At 43.2% G+C, this 21230-nt stretch overlaps 6 protein-coding genes and 1 long non-coding RNA gene across 8 annotated transcripts; 5 read left to right on the forward strand and 2 right to left on the reverse strand.

Annotated features, from left to right (window-relative positions):
* The first annotated feature begins 4490 nt into the window (after positions 1–4490).
* On the forward strand, positions 4491–6934 carry LOC4803334 (cytosolic non-specific dipeptidase-like). The gene is made up of 6 exons (XM_001357486.4): positions 4491–4640; positions 5108–5876; positions 5940–6007; positions 6071–6335; positions 6401–6652; positions 6710–6934. The coding sequence occupies exons 1-6, from the start codon at positions 4603–4605 to the stop codon at positions 6752–6754; spliced, it is 1437 nt and encodes a 478-aa protein (XP_001357522.1). The 5' UTR covers positions 4491–4602; the 3' UTR covers positions 6755–6934.
* Positions 6935–7010: 76 nt separating this feature from the next.
* Positions 7011–7920, reverse strand: LOC26533381 (uncharacterized). The gene is made up of 3 exons (XR_004468718.1): positions 7796–7920; positions 7631–7736; positions 7011–7554 (listed from the first exon to the last, which is right to left on the reverse strand). It is a non-coding gene; the product is annotated as an uncharacterized lncRNA (long non-coding RNA).
* Positions 7921–7987: 67 nt separating this feature from the next.
* On the forward strand, positions 7988–9222 carry LOC26533512 (FACT complex subunit Ssrp1-like). Its single transcript, XM_033377960.1, has 3 exons — positions 7988–8096; positions 8167–8675; positions 8742–9222. Exons 2-3 carry the CDS (start codon positions 8528–8530, stop codon positions 8807–8809), a joined length of 216 nt encoding a protein of 71 aa, XP_033233851.1. The 5' UTR covers positions 7988–8096; positions 8167–8527; the 3' UTR covers positions 8810–9222.
* Positions 9223–13011: 3789 nt separating this feature from the next.
* On the forward strand, positions 13012–16601 carry ytr (U4/U6.U5 small nuclear ribonucleoprotein 27 kDa protein yantar). The gene is made up of 3 exons (XM_001357487.4): positions 13012–13163; positions 13231–13495; positions 15027–16601. The coding sequence occupies exons 2-3, from the start codon at positions 13287–13289 to the stop codon at positions 15373–15375; spliced, it is 558 nt and encodes a 185-aa protein (XP_001357523.1). The 5' UTR covers positions 13012–13163; positions 13231–13286; the 3' UTR covers positions 15376–16601.
* Positions 13644–14754, forward strand: eIF6 (eukaryotic translation initiation factor 6). The gene has a single exon (XM_003736904.3). The coding sequence runs from the start codon at positions 13894–13896 to the stop codon at positions 14629–14631; it is 738 nt and encodes a 245-aa protein (XP_003736952.1). The 5' UTR covers positions 13644–13893; the 3' UTR covers positions 14632–14754.
* Positions 16602–16903: 302 nt separating the features above from the next.
* Positions 16904–19075, reverse strand: LOC4803397 (thioredoxin-related transmembrane protein 1). Of its 2 annotated transcripts, none has more exons than XM_033379214.1 (4): positions 18742–19075; positions 18273–18434; positions 18032–18206; positions 16904–17811 (listed from the first exon to the last, which is right to left on the reverse strand). In XM_033379214.1, exons 1-4 carry the CDS (start codon positions 18891–18893, stop codon positions 17350–17352), a joined length of 951 nt encoding a protein of 316 aa, XP_033235105.1. In that variant the 5' UTR covers positions 18894–19075; the 3' UTR covers positions 16904–17349. The 2 variants fall into 2 exon arrangements, with proteins under 2 accessions (XP_033235105.1, XP_001357525.3); XM_001357489.4 differs by having other exon boundaries at positions 16904–17790; positions 18742–19073.
* Positions 19076–19635: 560 nt separating this feature from the next.
* Positions 19636–20784, forward strand: Snap29 (Synaptosomal-associated protein 29kDa). The gene is made up of 2 exons (XM_001357490.4): positions 19636–20039; positions 20112–20784. Exons 1-2 carry the CDS (start codon positions 19778–19780, stop codon positions 20690–20692), a joined length of 843 nt encoding a protein of 280 aa, XP_001357526.2. The 5' UTR covers positions 19636–19777; the 3' UTR covers positions 20693–20784.
* The last annotated feature ends 446 nt before the right edge of the window (positions 20785–21230 follow it).

Raw genomic sequence — 21230 nt, forward strand, 5'->3', positions numbered from 1 at the left:
GGTAAAGAGTATGAGGTCCGTCTTGTCCGCGTTGATATGAGTCCTACCTCTTCCGCCCACTCACGTATCTTCCTGAGTGTACGTTCCATTAAGGAGCTGAGGGTCGATGGAAATACACCCGTAATAAGTATGCTTATGTCGTCTGCATAAGCTGTTATCTTTGGTGCCTTCCTTTCAAATCTCTTAATGAGGTCGTCGACCACCAAATTCCACAGTAGAGGCGACAGAACTCCAACCTAAGGTGTGCCTCTGTGTGCCCCCTTTACCATGGAAGCAGTGCCCCACTCCGATTGCACCCGTCTACAACTTAGGGGGTTTTTGATCCAGACGTTGATTGCAGGGTGTATGTTATTCGCTTCTAGGCGACTTGTTATTGCGGTTGTGGCCACGTTGTTGAATGCTCCTAAGATGTCCACAAATGCTCCCAACGCAAGCTTTTTGTTGTGAAGGGCGCTCTCGATGTTGGCTACTAGCGAGTGTAGTGCCGTCTCCACTGATTTCCCTTTGGTGTAGGCGTGTTGGTTTGTTGACATCAGTGCCTCTGCCTCATTCCTGACGTGCAAATCCAAGAGCTTTTCTAGTGTTTTTAGTATAAAGGAGGTAAGGCTTATCGGTCTGTAATCCTTGGGACTCACGTGGCTGCACTTTCCTGCCTTAGGGAGGAAGACAACTCTCGAGGTTCTCCATTGGATGAGGATATAGCCCGTACTTAGGCATGCTGAGTATATTGCGAGGAGCCGTGGGGTAATAACCTCTTTGGTCAACTGCATCATGGCTGGGAATATCCCGTCCAGTCCTGGTGCTTTTATGCCCGCGAAGGAATCTATGGCCCAATGGATTCTCTTAGTGGTTAACAGACCTATTGGAGGGTGCTGTTCCTCGGTTGCTAGGTCCTGATGCTCCTTGGCATCCAGTGCTCCGGTGACCTCGGTGCATCCAGGAAAGTGCGCCTCCATTAGTGCTGTTAGGGCTTCTTTACTGCCCTCTGTCCACTGTCCGTTGTCTAGTTTTAGTTGGCTCTGTACTGTGGGCTGCTTTGAAAGCAGCTTCCGGAGCCTAGCGGTTTCGGGCACTTTCTCGATGCTGGAGCAGAAGTTTCTCCACGAGTTCCTTTGTGCCTTACGTATTTCCTTCTTGTAGCTCCTAAGTAGGATTTTATATTCCTCATTAACAATCTCTTCGTTCGCTTGTTTGGCGATCTTGAAGAATTCCTTGAGGTTGTTCCTTTGGAGAGAGAGAGATCTCGGTTCCACCAGATTGGCTTGGACCTCCTCTTCGTTCTCGAGGGTTTGCACGATGCAGGGTCTTTAGGGACTTCTCTATATCTATATCGCGAGCTTCGAAGTAACTGTCTTTTTAAACTTTGCCCAGTTTGTGTTCCTGGGGTTTCTATAGACTTTTATCTTCGAAGAGTGTTTGAATTCGCACTTGAACTGAATGTACTTATGGACTGAGAAGGATATTCTTTCGAGGACCCTCCAGTCAGATACACCAAAGTACTCTTTCCCGTGACAAGAGTTTGGTCTAGCACATTTGACGAGGTGGGACCCACGAAGGTGTGTTCCTCCCCCACGTTTGCTACGTCTAAGTTAGTGGATAAGATAAAGTCTAGGAGTGACTCACCTCTATCGTTGAGGTCGGGGCTTCCCCACACATTGTGATGGGCGTTAGCGTCTGCGCCGATGAGGAGTTGGAGATTTTTGGAGCCGGCTTCTGTCACCAGACTCCTAAGTTCTTCCGGAGGGGCGGGCCTGTCATGGGCCATGTAGCAGGAAGCTGCCATTAGTCGCTTTTCCTCGCTCTCCAGCATCACCACCGTCAGGTCATCCGTGCTGTAATGAGACATAAGATGAGCATGGATTCCCTTCCGTACGAGTACGGCGGTTCTGTTCCTGCTTACCGATGTTGAGTAGAGAAGGTTGTAATTTGAGGACTTTAGTCCGGCCACAGAGTTGCCTGACGCAATCCACGGCTCCTGGACTAAAGTTTGCACGGGCCCTTGTCCCTATGTCGGCGGGCCCTCTCTCCATGGCAATGAGGAGCTCCGCCGACGCTACCTTGCTTTTATTAAGATTGAGTTGCAGCACCCTTAGTGTCATGGGTGGCTAACTCAACCTCGCACGACGGGTTGACTATGATTGTCAGGTCACCATCCTGCTCCGAGTCCGTTGGCACGTCCGTTGCCTCTGCAGCAGCTTCAGTGCTCGCTCCCCCTGGACAGCAATGGGGAAGAGCACCTTCGCCTTTGGTATGGACGGGATCAGCTCCCTGTCTACCACCTCCAGCTTGGCCCCCTCCCACAGAGCTTCCAGTAGGGGCACCTTCTGCACCAGCCACTGCCGCGTTGGGTCGTCATTGCATTTGAGGATTTTGACCCCGTTCAGCCATCCCGCTCCATCGAACGTGGGCATGGGAGCGCTGGGGTCCTCCTCCATTCGCGATAATAGTGCCTCGACGAGCTGCGCGTGGACTAACTTCCACTGCGCCGCCGTCATCTTCCCGTTCTCGTCGCTGCGGTCGATCAAGGCCACAATGAGATGTCTCTTGGACACCTCGCTCATGGCCTTCTGTCTCGGCTTCCTCGTCTTCGGCTAGGGGGTGGCCACCTTGGGCCCGCGTTGCCGCTTGCTCGACGGAGTGTCTTTGCCAGCACTCTGGATCGAGCGTTTTCTCTTGGTGGCCAACATCTCCCCCACCTTGTTGGCGAATCCACCGTTTGTTGCCTTCATCCTGTACCCGTTGCTCAGCCCAGGCTAGCTTGGACTTCTCCTCTTGGGAGATATCCGCCTTGCCCTGGAGCCGGCTCAGTAGCTTGAGGGCCGCCTTATACTGAGCTTTTGCCTTCATCCCCTCCCTGGAACGCTTCGGCCCTTCCCTACGGAGGGAGCTGGTACCTGGTTCCGGCGAGTGAAGAAGGCTTTCCTCTTCGGTCTTGCTAATGGATAGCACGCTCTCCGGGTCCGAGTCTGCGTCGACAACGGCACCTGCGCGGCTCACCCTGCAACGCGTCGTTTTTGTGGCAGTAGTATTACAACTGACATGGCCTGCTCCGCCATGCCCGAGGTGTGACCGCTGGCGACACGCAGAGAGGATTGCTCCTCCCCGTGCCCGCCGGTGGTAGCAGTCACGCTTTCCACCGACGTTTGGGTTGACATCCCAACCCGTGCTTGCTCCTTATCTGCCTCCATATTTGGCCCGAAGGTCCATACCGGTTAATGATTTTCGGGGGGACCACCCCCTAGCATTTTATGCCTGGCCGCCAGGCACCTCTAGCTTGGCCTTGGTTCAGTTCCCCCGACTTTAGATCGGGAAGACGATGAGTCCGGTCCGGGAGAGATACATAGAACATTTAAGCCAGGAATTATATCAGTTAAAAAAAAGTACGAAACGGAGGCTAACGCGAATGTGCAGCCGATTGAAAGTTTTGTAACGCTTTATGTCTGAAAAAAAAAGTAAGTGGGATGAGGATGGAGTAGTGGCCTCTTCACTCTATCGAAAAATCTGTGATTCCAGGGGACCAGGATCAAATTTATTATTTTTGCGAAATCCAGTTCCGCCACCATGGTTTGCTTTTTTTTTTTGGTCTCGCGGAACTATCCTGGCCACATAGTGCGGGTCCCTCATCCTGCTAGGGACTAGCAGAGAATATAATCAATTAACTTTTTTACTCCAATTAACACTTTTTGTTAACACTTTAGACGTCTCCATTTATATATAATCTCTAATAATATCTCTCTCTAAAATCTCTCTAAATAATATCTAATTATACATATACTCTTCCTTATATGTAATTTATTTATATTTATTATATTAATTATTCCTATTTATTTATTTATCTAACCGCCCGTAATGATAAGATGAGGGGAGTATGAATAGGCAGGCATAGTTTAGTAATGATACCATGTAAAAGTATGAAGTCAACGTGAAAATTATAAGCAAAACAATGAGTTGCTAATTGTTTCGAATGGGGGGAAGCGGAGCCACAACAACGAGAGGATAAGAAGACTGCTGCTCATGGCAGGAAGATCCAGAGCGTTATGATTCGGATCTCAGGTAAGTCAGAGGTAAAGACATCGACACCTCGACCTGGGGAAGTTCCTGTGATATTGTTTGTCGAGTAGAGTCCGTTTGCAGTTTTTTTTTTTCGGTTACTTTTGTTATTTGAATTTGTCCGAGATGTCCAATTCGTTGGTATATTGTGCGACCTGAGGGCTTGGCAAGTACCCAGCCCTGGGATGAAAAAAAAGGTTCGTAACACATAATTTATTATATTTCCTTTTCTATGGCGTTGCAAAGCTTGCTATAGTTAGTTACAACTTATTGGAGTACAGACCTTTTTGTCCCCAATCTTTGACTCGCTTAACAATTACCCACAATACAAATTATAACGTATTTTAAAATCATTAATTTGTGAAAATATTTAACAGTTAGTGAGCGAAAAGACGTGTCTTAACAGTATATTTCGAATATGTAAGGGTATATTTTTGAAAGTCAGATGGTATATTTGGGTGGTAAGTTCACGGTCACACTGCACAGCTGTTGTTCGAAAAACTATTTAAACGCAACGCGAACGGCGAAGTTAAAAATTAAAATATTAGAAAAATGTCAGAGCTTCCCAGTGAACTTCAGCAATTCTTCGCGTAAGTAAAAACAAAATTGATTGTGTGGGTGGCAGGGATAACTTGAAATCCTGTTGCCAGCCGCTTTTGACGTCAGACACGCTGTGCCGCAAAAATAAGAGAACGCCTGATAAGGGACGACAGGAAAAAGATGGCTAAATGCTTGTTTTTCCATTTCATTGGCACGAACATAAAGATATTCGTGCATATATGCTTCGCGCTATCTTTATATGTACGAGTACATTAATGGGTGGGGGTGATTTGCATTTTATCTCGGACGACCGCTGGCTGGAATACGTTGCAAAAATTTCTTCTCTTTATCGCTTTCTTTGTTAGATGTGTGATGGGCGAGGGGTGAATAGAAAAGAGAAAAAAGAAACCGCAAGCACGATTATCCATATTTTTCTAGTTCATAGAACATGTGGTTTCCTATTATTAATTTCACACGCCCATATCTGTTGGTCATAAAATGATTACATTTTTTCTAGCTTCGTTGATGGCAAGAAAGGCGATTACATAGGCGCTCTAAAAACCGCTGTGGGGATTCAGTCCGTTTCGGCTTGGCCTGATAAGCGCGGCGAAATCGATCGCATGGTTGACTGGACCGCTGACAAGCTAAAGGCATTGGGCACAGAAATCGAGCTTGCAGATGTGGGTAAGCAGACCCTGCCGAGCGGCCAGATAATTCCGTTGCCAAAGGTGCTGCTGGGGACTCTGGGCAAGGACCCCACTAAGAAGACTGTCTTGGTCTATGGCCACCTTGATGTGCAGCCTGCCTTGAAGGAGGACGGCTGGGACACCGAGCCTTTTGTGCTCACTGAGGTCGATGGAAAGCTGTTTGGCCGCGGGGCATCCGATGACAAGGGACCTGTCCTGTGCTGGATTCATGCGATCGAGGCATACCAGAAGCTGAACATTCCACTGCCACTTAACGTTAAGTTTGTGTTCGAGGGAATGGAGGAGAGTGGCAGCGAAGGCCTCGATGATCTCTTGATGGAACGCAAAAATGATTTCCTTGCTGATGTTGACTACGTTTGCATTTCGGACAACTACTGGTTGGGAAAGAAACGTCCGTGCCTCACCTATGGTCTCCGTGGCTTGGCATATTTCCAGTTGGAGGTAGAGTGTGCCACCAAGGATCTGCATAGTGGAGTTTTCGGTGGAACCGTTCATGAAGCAATGCCAGATCTTTGCTACCTGCTCAGCGTACTCGTCGACAAGGACACCAATATACTGATTCCAGGAGTGGATCGTGACGTGAGTGGTCATATTAGATAACAAGCGACTAGTTATTAAATTCCTCAATACCACACCTAATAGGTGGCACCGCAGCTAAAAAACGAGAAAGAAATCTACGAGAACATCGACTTTGAAGTGGCCGAGTATAAGTAATTTAATGTAATCTCCACATCTACATCGTAAATCTCTGTAATCGGTGTAATCTCCTGCAGGAAAGACGTTGGTGTCGAGCAGCTGCCGCATAACGGCGACAAAACGAGACTACTTCAGGCCAGATGGCGGTTTCCCAGTTTGTCCATTCATGGAATCGAAGGTGCTTTTTATGAGCCGGGCGCAAAGACTGTTATACCCAAGAAGGTCATTGGCAAGTTCTCCATTCGTTTAGTACCCGACCAAGACCCAAAGCACATTGAGGAGTGCGTTGTAAACTACATCAATGATAAATGGGTGGAGCGTGGCTCACCCAACAAAATGAAGGTATGTTTATTACATGTCCCCAAACATTGATACATGCTAACCAGCTTTTGATCTTACGCATGTAGGTCGTCATGCTGTCAGCTGGCAAGCCCTGGACTGAGGATCCCAACCACCCACACTACGAGGCTGCGAAGCGTGCTATCAAGCATGTGTTCAATGTGGAACCTGACATGACTCGCGAAGGCGGCTCCATTCCTGTCACCCTCACATTGCAGGAAGCGACTGGAAAAAATGTCATCCTGGTGCCTGTGGGTGCTTGCGATGATGGTGCTCATTCTCAAAATGAAAAGATCGATATTTACAACTACATTGAAGGGGTAGGTTTCCAATTAACGAATAGTTTTCGTTGTGATTAAAGCCTTTTCATTTACCAGACCAAACTTCTCGGCGCCTATCTGCACGAGGTGGGAAAGTTGTAGGAAAGTAGAATGATGACCTACGAGATTCGACTACAACAGCGATATAACATCACAATTGTGCACTTACAATATACATATTCATATACGTATTATCTTTATGAATTTATATTATTTTTTGTATTTAGATATTAAATCATATCGTACATACATACATACGCACCGGAATAAGCAAAAACTTCAGTTTTCCGCTTTTTGAATTGCCTTTACCCCCGATATTTTTTAAAAACCCGAGATTTTTATTGCTGAATTATGATTATGATTTTGATCAGGAATTTCATGCTTATCACGATATGGTTATACGATATATGCTTATATTCGATATGGCCTAGGACGTGGCTTTAAATGACATTTACTGGATTTTTACTTTATTGGATTAGCACAACGAGGTGATTCAATAATAAATACTAGAAAATACTACAAAATTCTCAAAAATATTACAAAAGGTATTAGAAAAAGTGGTAGAAATGGGGTCTAAACTGGCAATCAATGACTTGTTATGTTCGGAACTTCCAAGGGTTCTGTCCTGCTAGGGTACGATTCTGTTTGACTGATATAGTACTCGGTCTGTCTCGAATGCTTGGATACGACATCGGAAACGACCCGACCACCGAATCTGGACCGCTTTCACTCATCTGAAATGTGTGAGATGTGTGACATCGCACATCTTCGAATATGGAAGTAGAAAAGAAGAGAATGGCGTTGATGTCGGCCCACTGCTGTAAGATCTGCAGCAGAACAGATATCGCCAGATTCTTCCTTGCGACGGGACGTCGTAGAGCAGCCAGATTATTTATCTTGGGCTGATTAGCGGTGATTACCGACAATCAATCAGAAATAAAAATAAAATACTTCAAAAATTAGAGGAGATGTACTTACAAAATTTAATTTTTTGTAATTTGCCGGATTCCTTGTCGCAGCAACTGCATTTATCCATTTCGGCATCACAGAATTGAGAAAGCCGGATAGGCGTCAAGCCAACAAACTATTGTAAGGGAAACAGTGACATTTTTTACTTTTTCTAACAAACCAATCCACCTTCACCTCCTTTGGAGACAACCAACAGCCATTGTTCTGCAGAATCAAGAGTAATGACGAAGTAATGCAGAATCTGGACCAACGTTTCTATTATAGGGCTGGAAGAAAAAATCCTACAATTAATCAAATTAATCAATCGGCCCAACCATTTTAGAGATTTTTATATGTATTTTAGAATAATATACAAGAAATGTATATAGCTTATATAGCAATTCTTCAGTCTGTTTTCCGTTTGGAATATTCGTATAAGCTTGTGTAACTGTGTGCGCGACGCGGCATATCGTAACGGGGGTGGACAATAGATTAGGTCGTGCCGACCCTATTCTGTGGATATCATTCGCATGCTAATCATTTTTCCTTTCTCTATTTCGCTACAGCTTCAACAGGAACAGGCCAAAATGGTCTTTCACGATGCTCCGCTGAACTTTGAGAACTTTCTAGATCTGGATAACATGTGTGTGTTTGGGTGCCAATAAATGCCATTGACTTTGAAGTCAATATGGTCATGCATGGGGAAACCACAGACAAACCAAACAGAATACCGTTGGTGATGATGTGGACACGGAGTTACACGGAGGACATGCTAGAGGGCATACGGAACATTGTTAACAAGGTGTCCATCGAAAACACTTGCGATGGGCTGGTGAAATTGGATACAAGCTAACCACAGGCAAAAAGATGTAGACTTTGGAGATTCTGACAATGAGAACCAGCCCGATGCTTACCAAGCTCGCCTAAATGCCGAGTCCAAAGAAAAGGAGGAGGAAGATAATGACGGCGATGATTCCGAAGAAAGACGTGGCCGAGGAGTATGACAGCAAGGTGGAGGCTGATTCGGACGACGGCATTGACGCTAGTGGCGGTGGAGGAAAGGGTGGCACTGATGGTTCGCCCAAAAAAAAGCACAAGGAAAAGAATAGTAAACTGTATTAAATATTTGTCTATCCCGAAGAAAAAAAAAAAAGAAGAAGGATACCAGGGACTCTCGCCTTCATGTTGGGGTTTAAGGATACCCGTTAAAGCATTAAGCGCGAAAATCCGGCCATCAGAGCCGAAAACCCAAAAAAGGACGTTGAAATGCGGAAGGAGCTCGAGGACAAGTCAAAACGCGAAGAGCACGCTAACAAGAATAAGCTTCGCTATCAGGAAGATATGCGCAACTACAAGTGCGGAGCGGGCGGTGGCAGTGATGACGACAAGGGAGGCTCCAGCAAGGCAACCAAGTAACGCAAATCTGACCCACCGCCATCGAAGAAAGCAAATACCTCTGGCAGTGGCTTCAAGAGCAAGGAACTCATCTCCGATGATGAAAGTGATTGGGCTCCCAGTCATTGAACGCTATTCCATAATTCAGTCACACATATAGTTTTTAAGTTCTCCCTAAGAGCAAAACCAAACTTTTTATGGTATTAATAATTTCCCATAATTTTTTATTTTTATCATGAATTGGTTTTTGTAGGCACTTTCGTTTTGATGACCTATTGGGGTTTAGTCAGTCGTTTTTCTCTGTCTTCGGTTATGGTTTGGGTTTTGGCACATTATCCCGGGAGCCCAATGATGACGGTTGCTCTTGTTCCAGAGGCCAAAGCACCACCAGAGTTATCATAGCCATGTTAAGAACACCAGGACATCCGAGGAATTGCTGAGGCTTGCGCATTGAGTTCTCCACGGGCATCACTACACCAATTCCCTACATTGCGAAGATGACCGTCGCAAAGAGGAGGGGAATGTGCGCGGCCGGGGCGATCAGCGGCTTATCAGAGTAGACTAGTGGCTCGTCGAACATGTAGTACTGGAAAATCACGAAGGTAATCACAATGAACACATTGGCCATCAGCGAAAACGGAACCAGCCACTTGAGATTCCGGATCTGTCCGATTAACAGACACGGAATAACCGTTAGGGCAATATAGATTCGTACATCCCAGTTTAGGTTGCAGTCGAAGTTAATGACGTCGTGGAAGGAGGTGGCAATGAATACGATGTACAATGTAAAAATTTTTTCCCACTTAATACCAACTGTTCGGGCCAGCCGCCAAATAATAACCGTAGCTTTAAGAATTATTATTGTATGAGCAGAGAGAGCCGCTTATGTTGTAAAACGTTGACTTTCTGCAGAGCTGCTGCGCTCCCGCTAAGGGGGCTCTCTGCCGCCGCCACTTCGGCAATAACTTTGATCTGACGCCGTCGTCTATTTTAGTTCTATGCTAACCCCTCTGCGCATTGGTTACATATCGATCTCGCATAAATTTTAACTGGCCATAGCAAACAATCGGTTTCCGCTAAGCCACCAAAATTAAATACGAATTATAAAGATTAAACCAAATTCTATTTTCATTTTTGAAACACATACATAGCTGCCAAAAAAAGCTTGGCATCTCAAACACCAACATTAAAAGCAAACCCAAATAGGTGCTACGCACCTTAACGTATTTCTTAAATATAAAAACTGCAAACGATACGTAACAATAACTGACTTAAAACTATGTCGTACACTTTCGTTTTTCTTGCAAACGCCTTGTGTTCATAATTCTTTTCCATCTTGATAATTTAACAATAAATTCTCTAAGCATTTCATGATGTAATTGAATTTTAACCAAATTCTGGGGCACTCGATCGAATAAAGATTAATACCGGCTTTGTTGCGAAAAACAAGAGCATAACTTCGGTTTATACACTGTAATTCAAATTCTTTAAAAAAGGATCGTCGTGTTTGCCGACTATTTCCGATTTAAAAATGTATCCCTCTCACCAACAACATCAAATTAAATCTCCCCAGGAAGAAAATTGGTAGCTACATTTTCGTTTTATGGTTTATTGAAATCGTTTCAGAGTTTTACATATAACTCTTCACATTTCTGTAATCTTCAATAGCCTCAAGCTCAAAACGTACGTGCCGATATACAGTGGGATATTCCGCCATTTCAGCTTGAAAAATTAATAACTTCTGAACGAATAGAGATATTTTCATGACATAAACATAATTTGAACGGGAAATCTTTCAAATCTTTATTTTTTCGAGTACACGGTACACGGTGATAGGATATCTATAAGATCTGATCGATTTGGGGCTGTATACACTTTTAATAATAATATTTTTTTTCTGTTTCCTTTTTTCAGCTTTTGAGGTTCTATCAGAGGCTGTTTTTTTTCCCATAATTTAAGTATCTTTCGCCTGGTATTAAACTTTGCAATTCTGAAACCCTGATAAATGTAGCTATAAATCGGACCCAAACACTTTATAGACTAAACTTACCGTATACCTGAGGCTACAACGCTCTTAAATTATTCTGACTGCTGCAATTGAAATGCTTACTGGTTCTGAATCGGCCCAGTGGTCTCGCAAGCCCGTGTTCATGGCTGATGACGCCTATGCCATTCTGTCGACACAGCTTAAGCAATTTACTGGTCAATTCATTGTCGATGATGAAGTGCTTGGAGCAGCTTGGATCAAAGATCTCATTAGCGGCGCTAGTAGGGAACCTGGTACTTGGACTTGAGGAATGGAACAGAGTTCTGCGCCTATTATATTATTATATACATTATTATATTATATATATTATACAATTGTATTATATTTCGTAGAGAAAACAAACGAAATGACAAGATAAATAGTTTAAAACACATTTTGATTGTATTGTGCAAAAGTAAAAAGTACTTAAGAATACATTCCTAGGATTGTACTAGGCTCACCTGTTTTTTATGTATACAGCCATACCTCTGGCGGGTACGCTGCCGTTCGTAAATTGTCGGCGTAAAAACTGCAAATTTACAAACTTTTGAGAAATTTTGCGATAGAATGTTGATATGAAGACAGATGGGGAGGCGACAAATACTACCTCGAGAATGTAGGGATGGTAGCAAAACACTAGCACTTAGAGTCCATTGCATTGACAAGTTCACCAATGTCCGTGTTTTGGAAAGTTCGCAAAGAACAAAATCGTCGTCCGAAACTATATTTTAATTAAAATTAAAATTAAAAACAATTGCCTGAAAAAGTAAAAAAAAAACATAAATTTTCTGTATTCGCATACAAGAGATTCGTAATAATACTTACAAGTCAATTACAACTTTAATAGAATACCATAAAGTTTAAGTGTTATTGGAGGCGTTTCGGGAAGGCAAACAATTGAGTGACGTTAGTATCGTATAAATATTAATGTCAATATTTTTCAATATTTATAAGTATTTATAATGTATTTATACGACGGTACATTACTCAAAAACAAATTGTCTTTGGTAAAATGTAAATTTTCTGTGTTAAAATGTCACTTAAAATCTTTAAATGTAAACGTTTCTTTGCCCTGCATTGATTTTCCAGGATTGCCGCCTCACAATCTTAAACTTGTCAACTTTATTTTGATATTAAAGGTTCAAATTTCCGTGTAAAATTTGGCTCACACGTTTCCTGGGGATTTTTAATCCGAGTTCTGCCTTGAACATTCTGCATCCCATACCCTATTGAAAAGGATATTATAGAATTGCGGAAATATTTGTCATCTAGACTCACTTGAATGCAGAAACTAGTTAGGTTCATCTCTGTTTAAAAGGTACTTCAACGCCATTTTGAAGACCAAGAACGAGTATCGGGATCAGGATATGTACATAGGAAACTAATCAAAATTCATGAATAGGGTCTAAGACATATCAATTTGAGAACATTTTATTAATTAATTACGGTTTAATTGGAAAACAGCATCTTTATGGCCACACTCCGCTGAAAAGCAACAGTCTTCAAATACCAGCAACATTGATGGACAACAATGCGACTGTTTTTTTGTTGAGCTTTTTAACCTTGTTTTAGTCAAAATACAATAAATGGGAGTACTTAAAAGTAGTTAATTTTGTAGAAAATGTATTCATCAATGCGATATAACTATGTGGGCAGGGCCGAGGGTTTTAGTTAGCCGCATTATTCAACGGAATATCAAAATTTAGCAACAGGAACGATCTTTCTTAGGTTTTTTTTTGTTTGACCATTTTCGCTAAAACCTCTTTTTACGCAAAATGCAATAAAAGCAAGTGTTTGAAATAAACCAGTCAATTTAAAAATAGATTCAATAATCGGATAAAATTATGTGGGCATGGCTAAATGTTCTATATAGCTAGTAATATTCCAAGGAATACAAAAAACGAGGAATATGTAAAATAGAACTTGAAGTCGTCAGTACATTTACGGTACATTTTTAAAATGAGGCGGTATATTTTGGTATATGAAAAGATGAGAAGGTATATTTGACCAATACGTCCGCGGTCACACTGACGCCAACGTCGCGCCGTGAGGTTGTTTTTTTACGTTTTAGTTTTAAGTTTAGCGCGTTTTTACCCGATGCCGGTGTCGCCCAAATAATGCTAGACACAGCATAAAGCAACGGTGAGAGTGGCACTTTTGCCGATTACCATACTCTGGGCTGTCAGTTATTCGTGTGACTTCTATTTAGGCATAACTTTAAACGTTTAAGAACCCGCAAACACACGCAGAAGAAAGTGTGGAAAAATGGGTCGAAGTCGCAGTCCCGCCTCTCCAGCCCACAGAAGACGTGAGAAAGAGCGCACAGAGAGAAAAAAGAGACGCGAACGCCGATCCAGAGAAAGAGAGGCGCAGAAAGAGAGCAGCAGCAGCGGTCGTCGTGACCGCGATCGTGAACGCGAGAGGAGTCGCAGCCGTGACAGAGATCGTGCGCGCGGAGGAGGACGGCGTTCTAGGTGAATAACAAAGTGTAGTGTACCAAAAACCAAGCCAAACGATAAGTATAAAAAGTAATATCCCCAATATTATTTATCCATACACATTATGTATTGGTAATGGGGGTGGTGGGGCATAAACACGGAAAAGTTACAAAATATCGATAGGGATTCAATAGTTTTTCCACAAGAGCGCTATCGAGCAGGTCATCGGTTCTTTTGCAGCTCTGTCGGCGCCCTAAAAAATTACCACGTGAAGTGAAATTTATCCGAATTTCATCACAACGTCGAACAAAATCACTGAAAATAGTATAAAGCATATCTAGAAACTAGGTAGATTCGGGCTCAGTCAAGCCGAATACACACCACTCCACTCAACAAACACAGAGGAAGAACCGACTTTAAAAGACACAGAAAAAATGGCGCTTCGCGTGCAATTCGAGAACAACGATGACATCGGCGTCTTCACCAAACTCACAAATACATATTGTCTAGTCGCCATTGGCGGCTCCGAGACCTTCTACAGTGCTTTCGAGGCCGAATTGGCCGAGACCATTCCGGTGGTGCATGCAAATGTGGGAGGCTGCCGCATCATCGGACGCCTCACTGTCGGCAACCGCAACGGGCTGCTGGTGCCCAACTCGACCACAGACGAAGAGCTGCAGCATCTGCGCAATAGTCTGCCAGACGCCGTAAAGATCCAGCGGGTGGAGGAGCGTCTCTCAGCCCTGGGCAACGTGGTGGCCTGCAACGATTATGTGGCCCTTGTTCACCCTGATTTGGACAAGGAGACAGAGGAGATTATTGGGGACGTCCTCAATGTGGAGGTCTTTCGCCAGACCATTGCCGACAACACCTTGGTCGGCTCCTACACTGTACTGAGCAACCAGGGAGGCATGGTGCATCCCAAGACGAGCATACAGGACCAGGACGAGCTGTCTTCTCTGCTGCAGGTTCCCCTCGTAGCTGGAACGGTGAACCGTGGTAGCGAGGTCCTCGCGGCCGGCATGGTGGTCAACGATTGGCTCTCCTTTGTGGGCATGAACACAACAGCCACAGAGATATCGGTGATTGAGAGCGTCTTTAAGCTGAATCAGGCACAGCCGGCTGCGGTGACAACCAAATTACGCGCGGCCCTGATTGAGGACATGTCCTAGGCGGACATTCCGTTTTAATCAAACCCTTATATATGTACTTGATCTAAGCGATATCTTTGTTATCTTCTATACAATGTCATTTAAGAGCGCAATGCGAAATACAAAAAAGCAACACGAAACACATTAGATCCGTTTAGTCAATATGTTTATGCCCTAGCTATGATAGACATACGATTCCATACGACCCTTTAATGAAGTGCCCGGACTGGTTCTCGTTCTTCTGGGTATCATATTTCCTTTCCGTAATTAAATAACAAATTCCAATTGCCCAGCCCGATGCAATGCGATTCCAGGCTGCCCCAATTAATTGTCAAGCTTTTCTCGACCCAAATGTAATCATCTTTCACTGCAGAACGAAACTGTCACTCACCAAAGCTGAAATTCCCAATTTGCAGATCACGTTCGAGAGTCGGCGGCGGCGGTGCTGCTGGCGGCGGAAATAGCAGCAGCAACAACAGCAGCTCGGGACCATCAACGTCCAGGCGAACCACACGAAACAAAGCAGCAGCCGCTGCTGCAGCAGCTGCTGATCGTCCCCAGATTAATGATGCCGATCTGGAGGGTAAATCGCCGGAAGAGGTTGAGATGCTCAAGACTATGGGTTTCTGCACGTTCGACACCACTAAGAACAAGAAGGTCGAGGGCAATGATGTCGGTGAAGTGCACGTAATCCTCAAGCGCAAGTATCGCCAGTATATGAACCGCAAGGGTGGCTTCAACAGGCCGCTCGATTTCGTGGCCTAGCTGTCGGAGGAGTCCTTTTTCGCTCCTTCGCTGCCCTGGCGGCCACTACCAACCAAACTAGTTTGCTACGATTTTTTACTTGTCCTCGTTGCACGCACGGGGCCGAGCGACGACGGACAAAAACCTGCAATTTTATGCAATAGACCGGTTTACAAAATTCTCCAATTTTTATCCCAACAAAAATTTCCACTCAATCAACCAAACCACCCAGCAACAGCACTACACACACTCATACCTCAGTTAGTTATTTAGTAGTAGTATATTTAGCCAGAAGTGCGCCTTTGTTATAAAGTTACCACGTTAATTTTACAACAAATATCTGAAGCTGAAAGCAAAGCCCCACAAAAGCCCTATCCTATAACATAATGCAAAATGTTCGAGATTTGGGGAGTCTGCTTTCAGTTGCATTTGAGGCGCACGACGACGATTGATTTTTAAATATTTCAAAGTAATTAACAATTGTTCTTGTTGACATCACATCATTTTGAACGGAATACGAATTAACTGAAGGCCAGCCTGCGCCTAAAATTCACAACAGCAAAATTTCCAAACCACACACAGACAATTACTTAAAGTATTTGAAAACACACACCCGAAACAAACCAATCCCTATTTCTCCTGCTCCTGATCCCAAAACTATCCCACAAAAAACTCCTCCATACGCTGCAATAGTACAACTTTTACAACCAAACAAATATATATCAAATATATATTTAATATATATGAAATTAATTATATACACACACACCACAAGTACCTTATCCTGATGATCCCCCAGATAAACCGAACAATAGCCATAGCAATTTGTTGAAAGAAACGTTATTTGTTAACAATCAAAATGTTGTAATTAAACCAGTTAATTCCGATTTAAATCACAAGTGCCAACGCAGATCAGGCAGATCAACGCTTAAGATGATTCACCTTTTATATAAACATATTTGTATGATCATTTTGTACTCTTTTATAGGACTATTAAATACACATATGTATTTGTATGACAACAAACAAACTATTATAAGCAATAGTGACAGTTTTTTTCTACTTTTGGCAAATACTATTTATTGGAAATTGAAAAACCTTTGGCCCACACACTCTCACTTATCTCTCCATTATCTGTAGCCCTTAACTATATCGAAATTGCAGGGATTATTTCTTATTTTATATTCTCCTACTATAAACTGAACGAAAATGTAAGAAAATAAAATCGAAACATTTATATCATTCAATATTTTTGTATTTATTTTTAAAGGAACAAATTACAAATAAATAATTTTACTTTAGTGGAGACTTTCTTGGATGAAAAATCTTAAAAAAGAAAAATGGATTTTAAAAAAAAGTCAATGGTTAAAAGGTAATTTCGATTATTGATCCTGACAAAATGGCTAGAACGTGTCTATACATATGTACATAAGTACATAGTATCCCAGCTTCGATATTAAGAACTATATTACCGGGATTGGCCATATGCACCTTTGGTTGAATGAGACATTCAGTTATGATGTTCACAAAAAATGAACTAAAAGTTACATTCGGTCATTACGGTTTGTGTTTAAATTTATTTTTTAATACATTTTAATACATCCTTTTTGAAATTTGATTTAAATTCAAATACATAATGAAATGCTTAGAGAATTTATTATTACATTATCGAGAAGGAAAACAATTATGAACACAAGGCTTTTGCAACAAAAATGAAAGTGTACGACTAAGGTTAAAGTAGTTATTGTTACGTTTCGTTTATAGTTTCCATATTTAAGAAATACATGTTAAGGTGCCATAGCACGTGGAAACTGGCTTTGCTTTTAATGCTGGTATTAAGTGTGGAAAATCTTTTTTTTTGTGCGCAGAGCAGAGGACCTGACATGCTGAAAGTATATGTGAAAACGATTTGCTTTGAAAAATGCGATTTTTTCTCGATTCTATTTCAGTTCGTTAGTCTTTTGCTGCTGGTCCAATTACTGAGACCGACTGGATCTAATCCGCCTTACGAGGTTTGCGCTTGCGCACTTGGTCTGTCTTTTCGAGTTTTTCTGGCACGGCATCGCCACCCTGCTTCGCTACTTCTTTGTCGGTCTTCTCCGGCTCACCATCATCATCGGCTTCATCGTCCTCCTTCTCGTCTTCCGGCTCTTCTTCGTCGACGCTGTCACGCTGCTGCTCCTCATCATCATCGTCGTCAGCCTCGCCATCATCTTCGATTTCCTCGGTGGCCAGATCTTCAACGCCCTCAGCTAGATTATCCTGAGACTCGGAGAAGCTCTGTCGCTGCGATTTCTTGGGTGGATACACAAAGTCCACAAGGCACACTAGCAGCAGTCCCAATGCAGCTCCAACGAAGATGGTGGCGATTGCAAACAGAGCATAGGAGCCCCATGTGGGCAGTCCGTATTCCTCTTGAAGGCGTCCGTTGAAGTCCTTAAAGAGTTTTTGCGTGTGCTATTAGTATATGAACAACAAACACGAAGCAATGCAGAGAGCAAAGACCGGAATTATGAGTCAATTAGCAAATGTGAATGGAACGTAATCAGCTCTCAACACCAAGGGTCAGTTGGCGGTGATAAGCTTCCGCATCCCGCATGCAATGAACTGATGTGTGAGAAGTAGACATAAACACAGTGGATTGCTCATCGCAATTCACTTAAGCAGGTGAACGTACCTTCAGGGTGTGCGACAGTTTGAAGAAATAGGAAAGAACGGACATGTGTATGGTATCAGGCTTCTTCCAGGCGGATAGCGGCTCAATTTTCTGCCACTGCTGCTTCTTCACAAAGTACAGCAGAGCGTCCCCGTCGCGGGCTCCACGATACGGACGGAATTCGCCATCTTTGACGCTACAAAGGATCACATTATATGATACTGTTTTTTTGGTCAGTTATACGGTTAGATAAATGGCTCACTGATAGATGGTGGGCAAGGCTGTGACAAAGAAACGTCCGCTGAGGGATGGTGATGTGGTCACATCGATTTTGGCCACCTCCACTTTGACATCTTTTGCAACGCGTGCAAACCGCTCCCAAGTGGGTCCCAAGTTTTTGCAGGCCGGGCACCAAGGGGCAAAGCTGAAAATACACATTAAAACAGTTGCCTTGGAGAAGTGCGGGAGTGTGGGAGGGGTTGGTGGGAGGAACGGGCTCTGGAATGGGACTGCGTCACCAGCATGAGTCTGCACTGCGTACAGAAAGAAACAAAGAACGGTATGCAACATTCCACAAAACCAGCTTGCCCGGCGTGGTTGTTGTTGCAAGCTTGTTGCCGCATTTACACGCCGCATGAGGCCCACCACACACCGGACTGCGACTGCGTTACGTCAGGCGGGGAGGGAGGTGAGGATGGATGGAGAGCAGGGAGTCTCATTTTCTAACTTACAATTCAATCATCCATTCTCCCTTGAGCATCAAGTGCCAATTATCCTCGTCCAGTTCGATTATCTTGCCACCTGGCTGCAGTCCTGCCTGCGCCGTCGACATCAATAGCGCTATGACACATGACGCGGCCACAAGCTGTGAATTACACTGCATTTGTTTATTTTCTTTTGCGGGTTATGTTATGCGTGGGACGTATTAGTCACACAATATGTAACACTTGACGCAACGAATTTAAATGGCTATTTTATTTGCTAAATTTTTATTCAATTTAAAATTCAAACAAAAGTAAAAAACTGCGACGCCGACCAGCAGTATGACCGCGGGTTTATCGTTAAAATATACCGTCCGACCCTCAGAAATATACCAAAATATACCGTAAATATTCTGCCGAGTCCAAGTCCTATTTTACATATTCCTCGTTTTTGATATTTCGTGGTATATTACTATTAGCCCTGCCCACCTAATTTTATCCGGTTTTACTTGCTTTTATTGGATTTCTATATACCGTTGAAAATGAAATTTAATAGATTGATGAAATTTACAAAATATACCATTATATACCGATATACCGTAAGTATACCGTCGGTTCAATTTTGACCTCAATACCGAAAAATATTAAAAATACCGTAAGCGGTCACCCTGCCGACCAGTGCGACTGCGGACTTATTGGTAAAATATACAATTTGACCATATGAATTATACCGAAAATACGTCACAAATATCGAAATATACTGACGAATTATTTGTATTTAAGCTCCATCATGTTGCTCGTACATTCTTTATCTGCTCCAGCTCCAGAATAATATCACGTCGATTTGGGAAATGCATCCATATACTGTATATAAACCTAGCATGATTCGATAGTAGTTCAATTCATAATCGCCGCCCACCAGAACGAAATAAACCAGCAACTATCGATATACTTAAATTGCGACATTGCTAGACAGATAAAAATAAAAACAAAGAAAAACTACATCAAAACATTGAAAAACTAAATTTGCCTCTCGCTCGATTTGCTCGCGTAGTCTGCCAACGACATGGCTAATAATTATCTGCAGCCAGTGCACAATTACTTTGATGACGTGGACCGATTCGAGGATGTCGATGATGATTTGTTTCTGAAGAACAAGCGAACAAGTGCTAGCAGCCACAAACCACAGCAGCGCAGCACCAACCCGTTCGAAAACGATGATGACGAGGACTCTACAACCTCTTCAATCTCAGCTCAGAGGCAGGCGTACGCAGAGAAGAGACGAGCAATAGAGCAACGTACTCTAGACTCGACGGAAAAAAGCTTGGGTAATAATTTCAGAAAAGGCTCGCCAATTAAGAGGCGTTGTTAATTGATCACACACACGAAAACTCTAACAGGTCTGCTCTACGAAACCGAGGAGGTTGGAAAGGCCACGGCCATAGAGCTGGCCAAGCAACGGGAGCAGTTGGAAAAGACCTCACATCAATTGGATGAAATCAACTCGACCTTACGCTTTAGCCAGCGTCATCTGAATGGTCTAAAGAGTGTATTCGGTGGACTGAAGAACTATTTGTCAGGCAATCGAGATCAGCCAACCTCGGCCACGGCCTCGCCCACGGCCAGTCAATCCTCGCAGGAAGCCAACAGTAATGTTAACGCTGGAGTCTTCGGGGGATCATCCGCTCCCATGTCACCCTCTGAGCCCTACGATAACCATCCAGTAAGTCGGATCCGCGGAGAATCCAGCAGTAAATATCAGCCGACGACTCAGGCTGGCAACCCTTTTCAAGCTCAGTTGGACTCAAATCTTGAAGATATGTGTGACAATTTGTCGCGCTTGAAGTTTTTGGCAACTGATTTGGGCACTGAGATTGAATCGCAAAATGAGCTACTGGACAACATGAACTATAAAATCGAGGATGTCGACCTGAAGATGACCAGGCAAAACAAGGATATGAATAAATTGCTAAAAAAATAGTTTTAATCATCTTTATTGAATTCTTTATTATATTTATAACATAGTCATAACATATCTCTCGCGTAATGAATGACCAGGCCATTGCAAATGCATTCCTCATTTTAGTTTTCAGCTTTGTACTGATACACAAACCAAAAGCAAATATTCGCGTTCACTTATTGAATAAAAAGTTCATATAAACGAAAAAAACAAACCTTTTTCTAAAAAATTGGTTGCCCAATGGAAAATATTCTCATTTCCGCACTGCACAAAAGGTAGAATTGTTTTTTTTTCGAACTAGGTCTCGAACGAGCTGCATCACTGCAGCTGATCCGAGAGAGGGAGTCCGAGTCTGAGGGACTGGCGCTCCAGAAATCCAGGCAAAGAGAAGAATAAATCCGTTGATTCCACGTAGATTGCTTGCAGGGGTACATACAACACTTGGCCGGAACCAGCACTCCCCACATAAATATCACTTCTATCCGTCGCCTGCGACTAGAAACGGTAAAAGATTTTCTAATTATACTAGACTACAAAATTAAATTTTTTAATAACTTTT

The sequence above is a fragment of the Drosophila pseudoobscura genome, chromosome 3, assembly GCF_009870125.1.
Source record: "Drosophila pseudoobscura strain MV-25-SWS-2005 chromosome 3, UCI_Dpse_MV25, whole genome shotgun sequence".
In the NCBI taxonomy this organism is placed as follows: Eukaryota; Metazoa; Arthropoda; class Insecta; order Diptera; family Drosophilidae; genus Drosophila; species Drosophila pseudoobscura.

Coding starts and splice junctions, on each gene's coding strand:
- LOC4803334 (XM_001357486.4), top strand. CDS start 4,603: ATGTCAGAGCTTCCCAGTGAACTTCAGCAATTCTTCGC. Junction 6,008..6,070: donor TTTGAAGTGGCCGAGTATAA/GTAATTTAATGT, acceptor AATCTCCTGCAG/GAAAGACGTTGGTGTCGAGC. Junction 6,336..6,400: donor GCTCACCCAACAAAATGAAG/GTATGTTTATTA, acceptor TTACGCATGTAG/GTCGTCATGCTGTCAGCTGG.
- LOC26533512 (XM_033377960.1), top strand. CDS start 8,528: ATGCCGAGTCCAAAGAAAAGGAGGAGGAAGATAATGACGGCGATGATT. Junction 8,676..8,741: donor AGGAAAGGGTGGCACTGATG/GTTCGCCCAAAA, acceptor TCTATCCCGAAG/AAAAAAAAAAAAGAAGAAGG.
- ytr (XM_001357487.4), top strand. CDS start 13,287: ATGGGTCGAAGTCGCAGTCCCGCCTCTCCAGCCCACAGAAGACGTGAG. Junction 13,496..15,026: donor GGAGGAGGACGGCGTTCTAG/GTGAATAACAAA, acceptor CCCAATTTGCAG/ATCACGTTCGAGAGTCGGCG.
- eIF6 (XM_003736904.3), top strand. CDS start 13,894: ATGGCGCTTCGCGTGCAATTCGAGAACAACGATGACATCGGCGTCTTC.
- LOC4803397 (XM_033379214.1), bottom strand. CDS start 18,893: ATGCAGTGTAATTCACAGCTTGTGGCCGCGTCATGTGTCATAGCGCTA. Junction 18,207..18,272: donor GCCTTGCCCACCATCTATCA/GTGAGCCATTTA, acceptor GATCCTTTGTAG/CGTCAAAGATGGCGAATTCC. Junction 17,812..18,031: donor AACTGTCGCACACCCTGAAG/GTACGTTCACCT, acceptor ATATACTAATAG/CACACGCAAAAACTCTTTAA.
- Snap29 (XM_001357490.4), top strand. CDS start 19,778: ATGGCTAATAATTATCTGCAGCCAGTGCACAATTACTTTGATGACGTG. Junction 20,040..20,111: donor CTCGACGGAAAAAAGCTTGG/GTAATAATTTCA, acceptor AAACTCTAACAG/GTCTGCTCTACGAAACCGAG.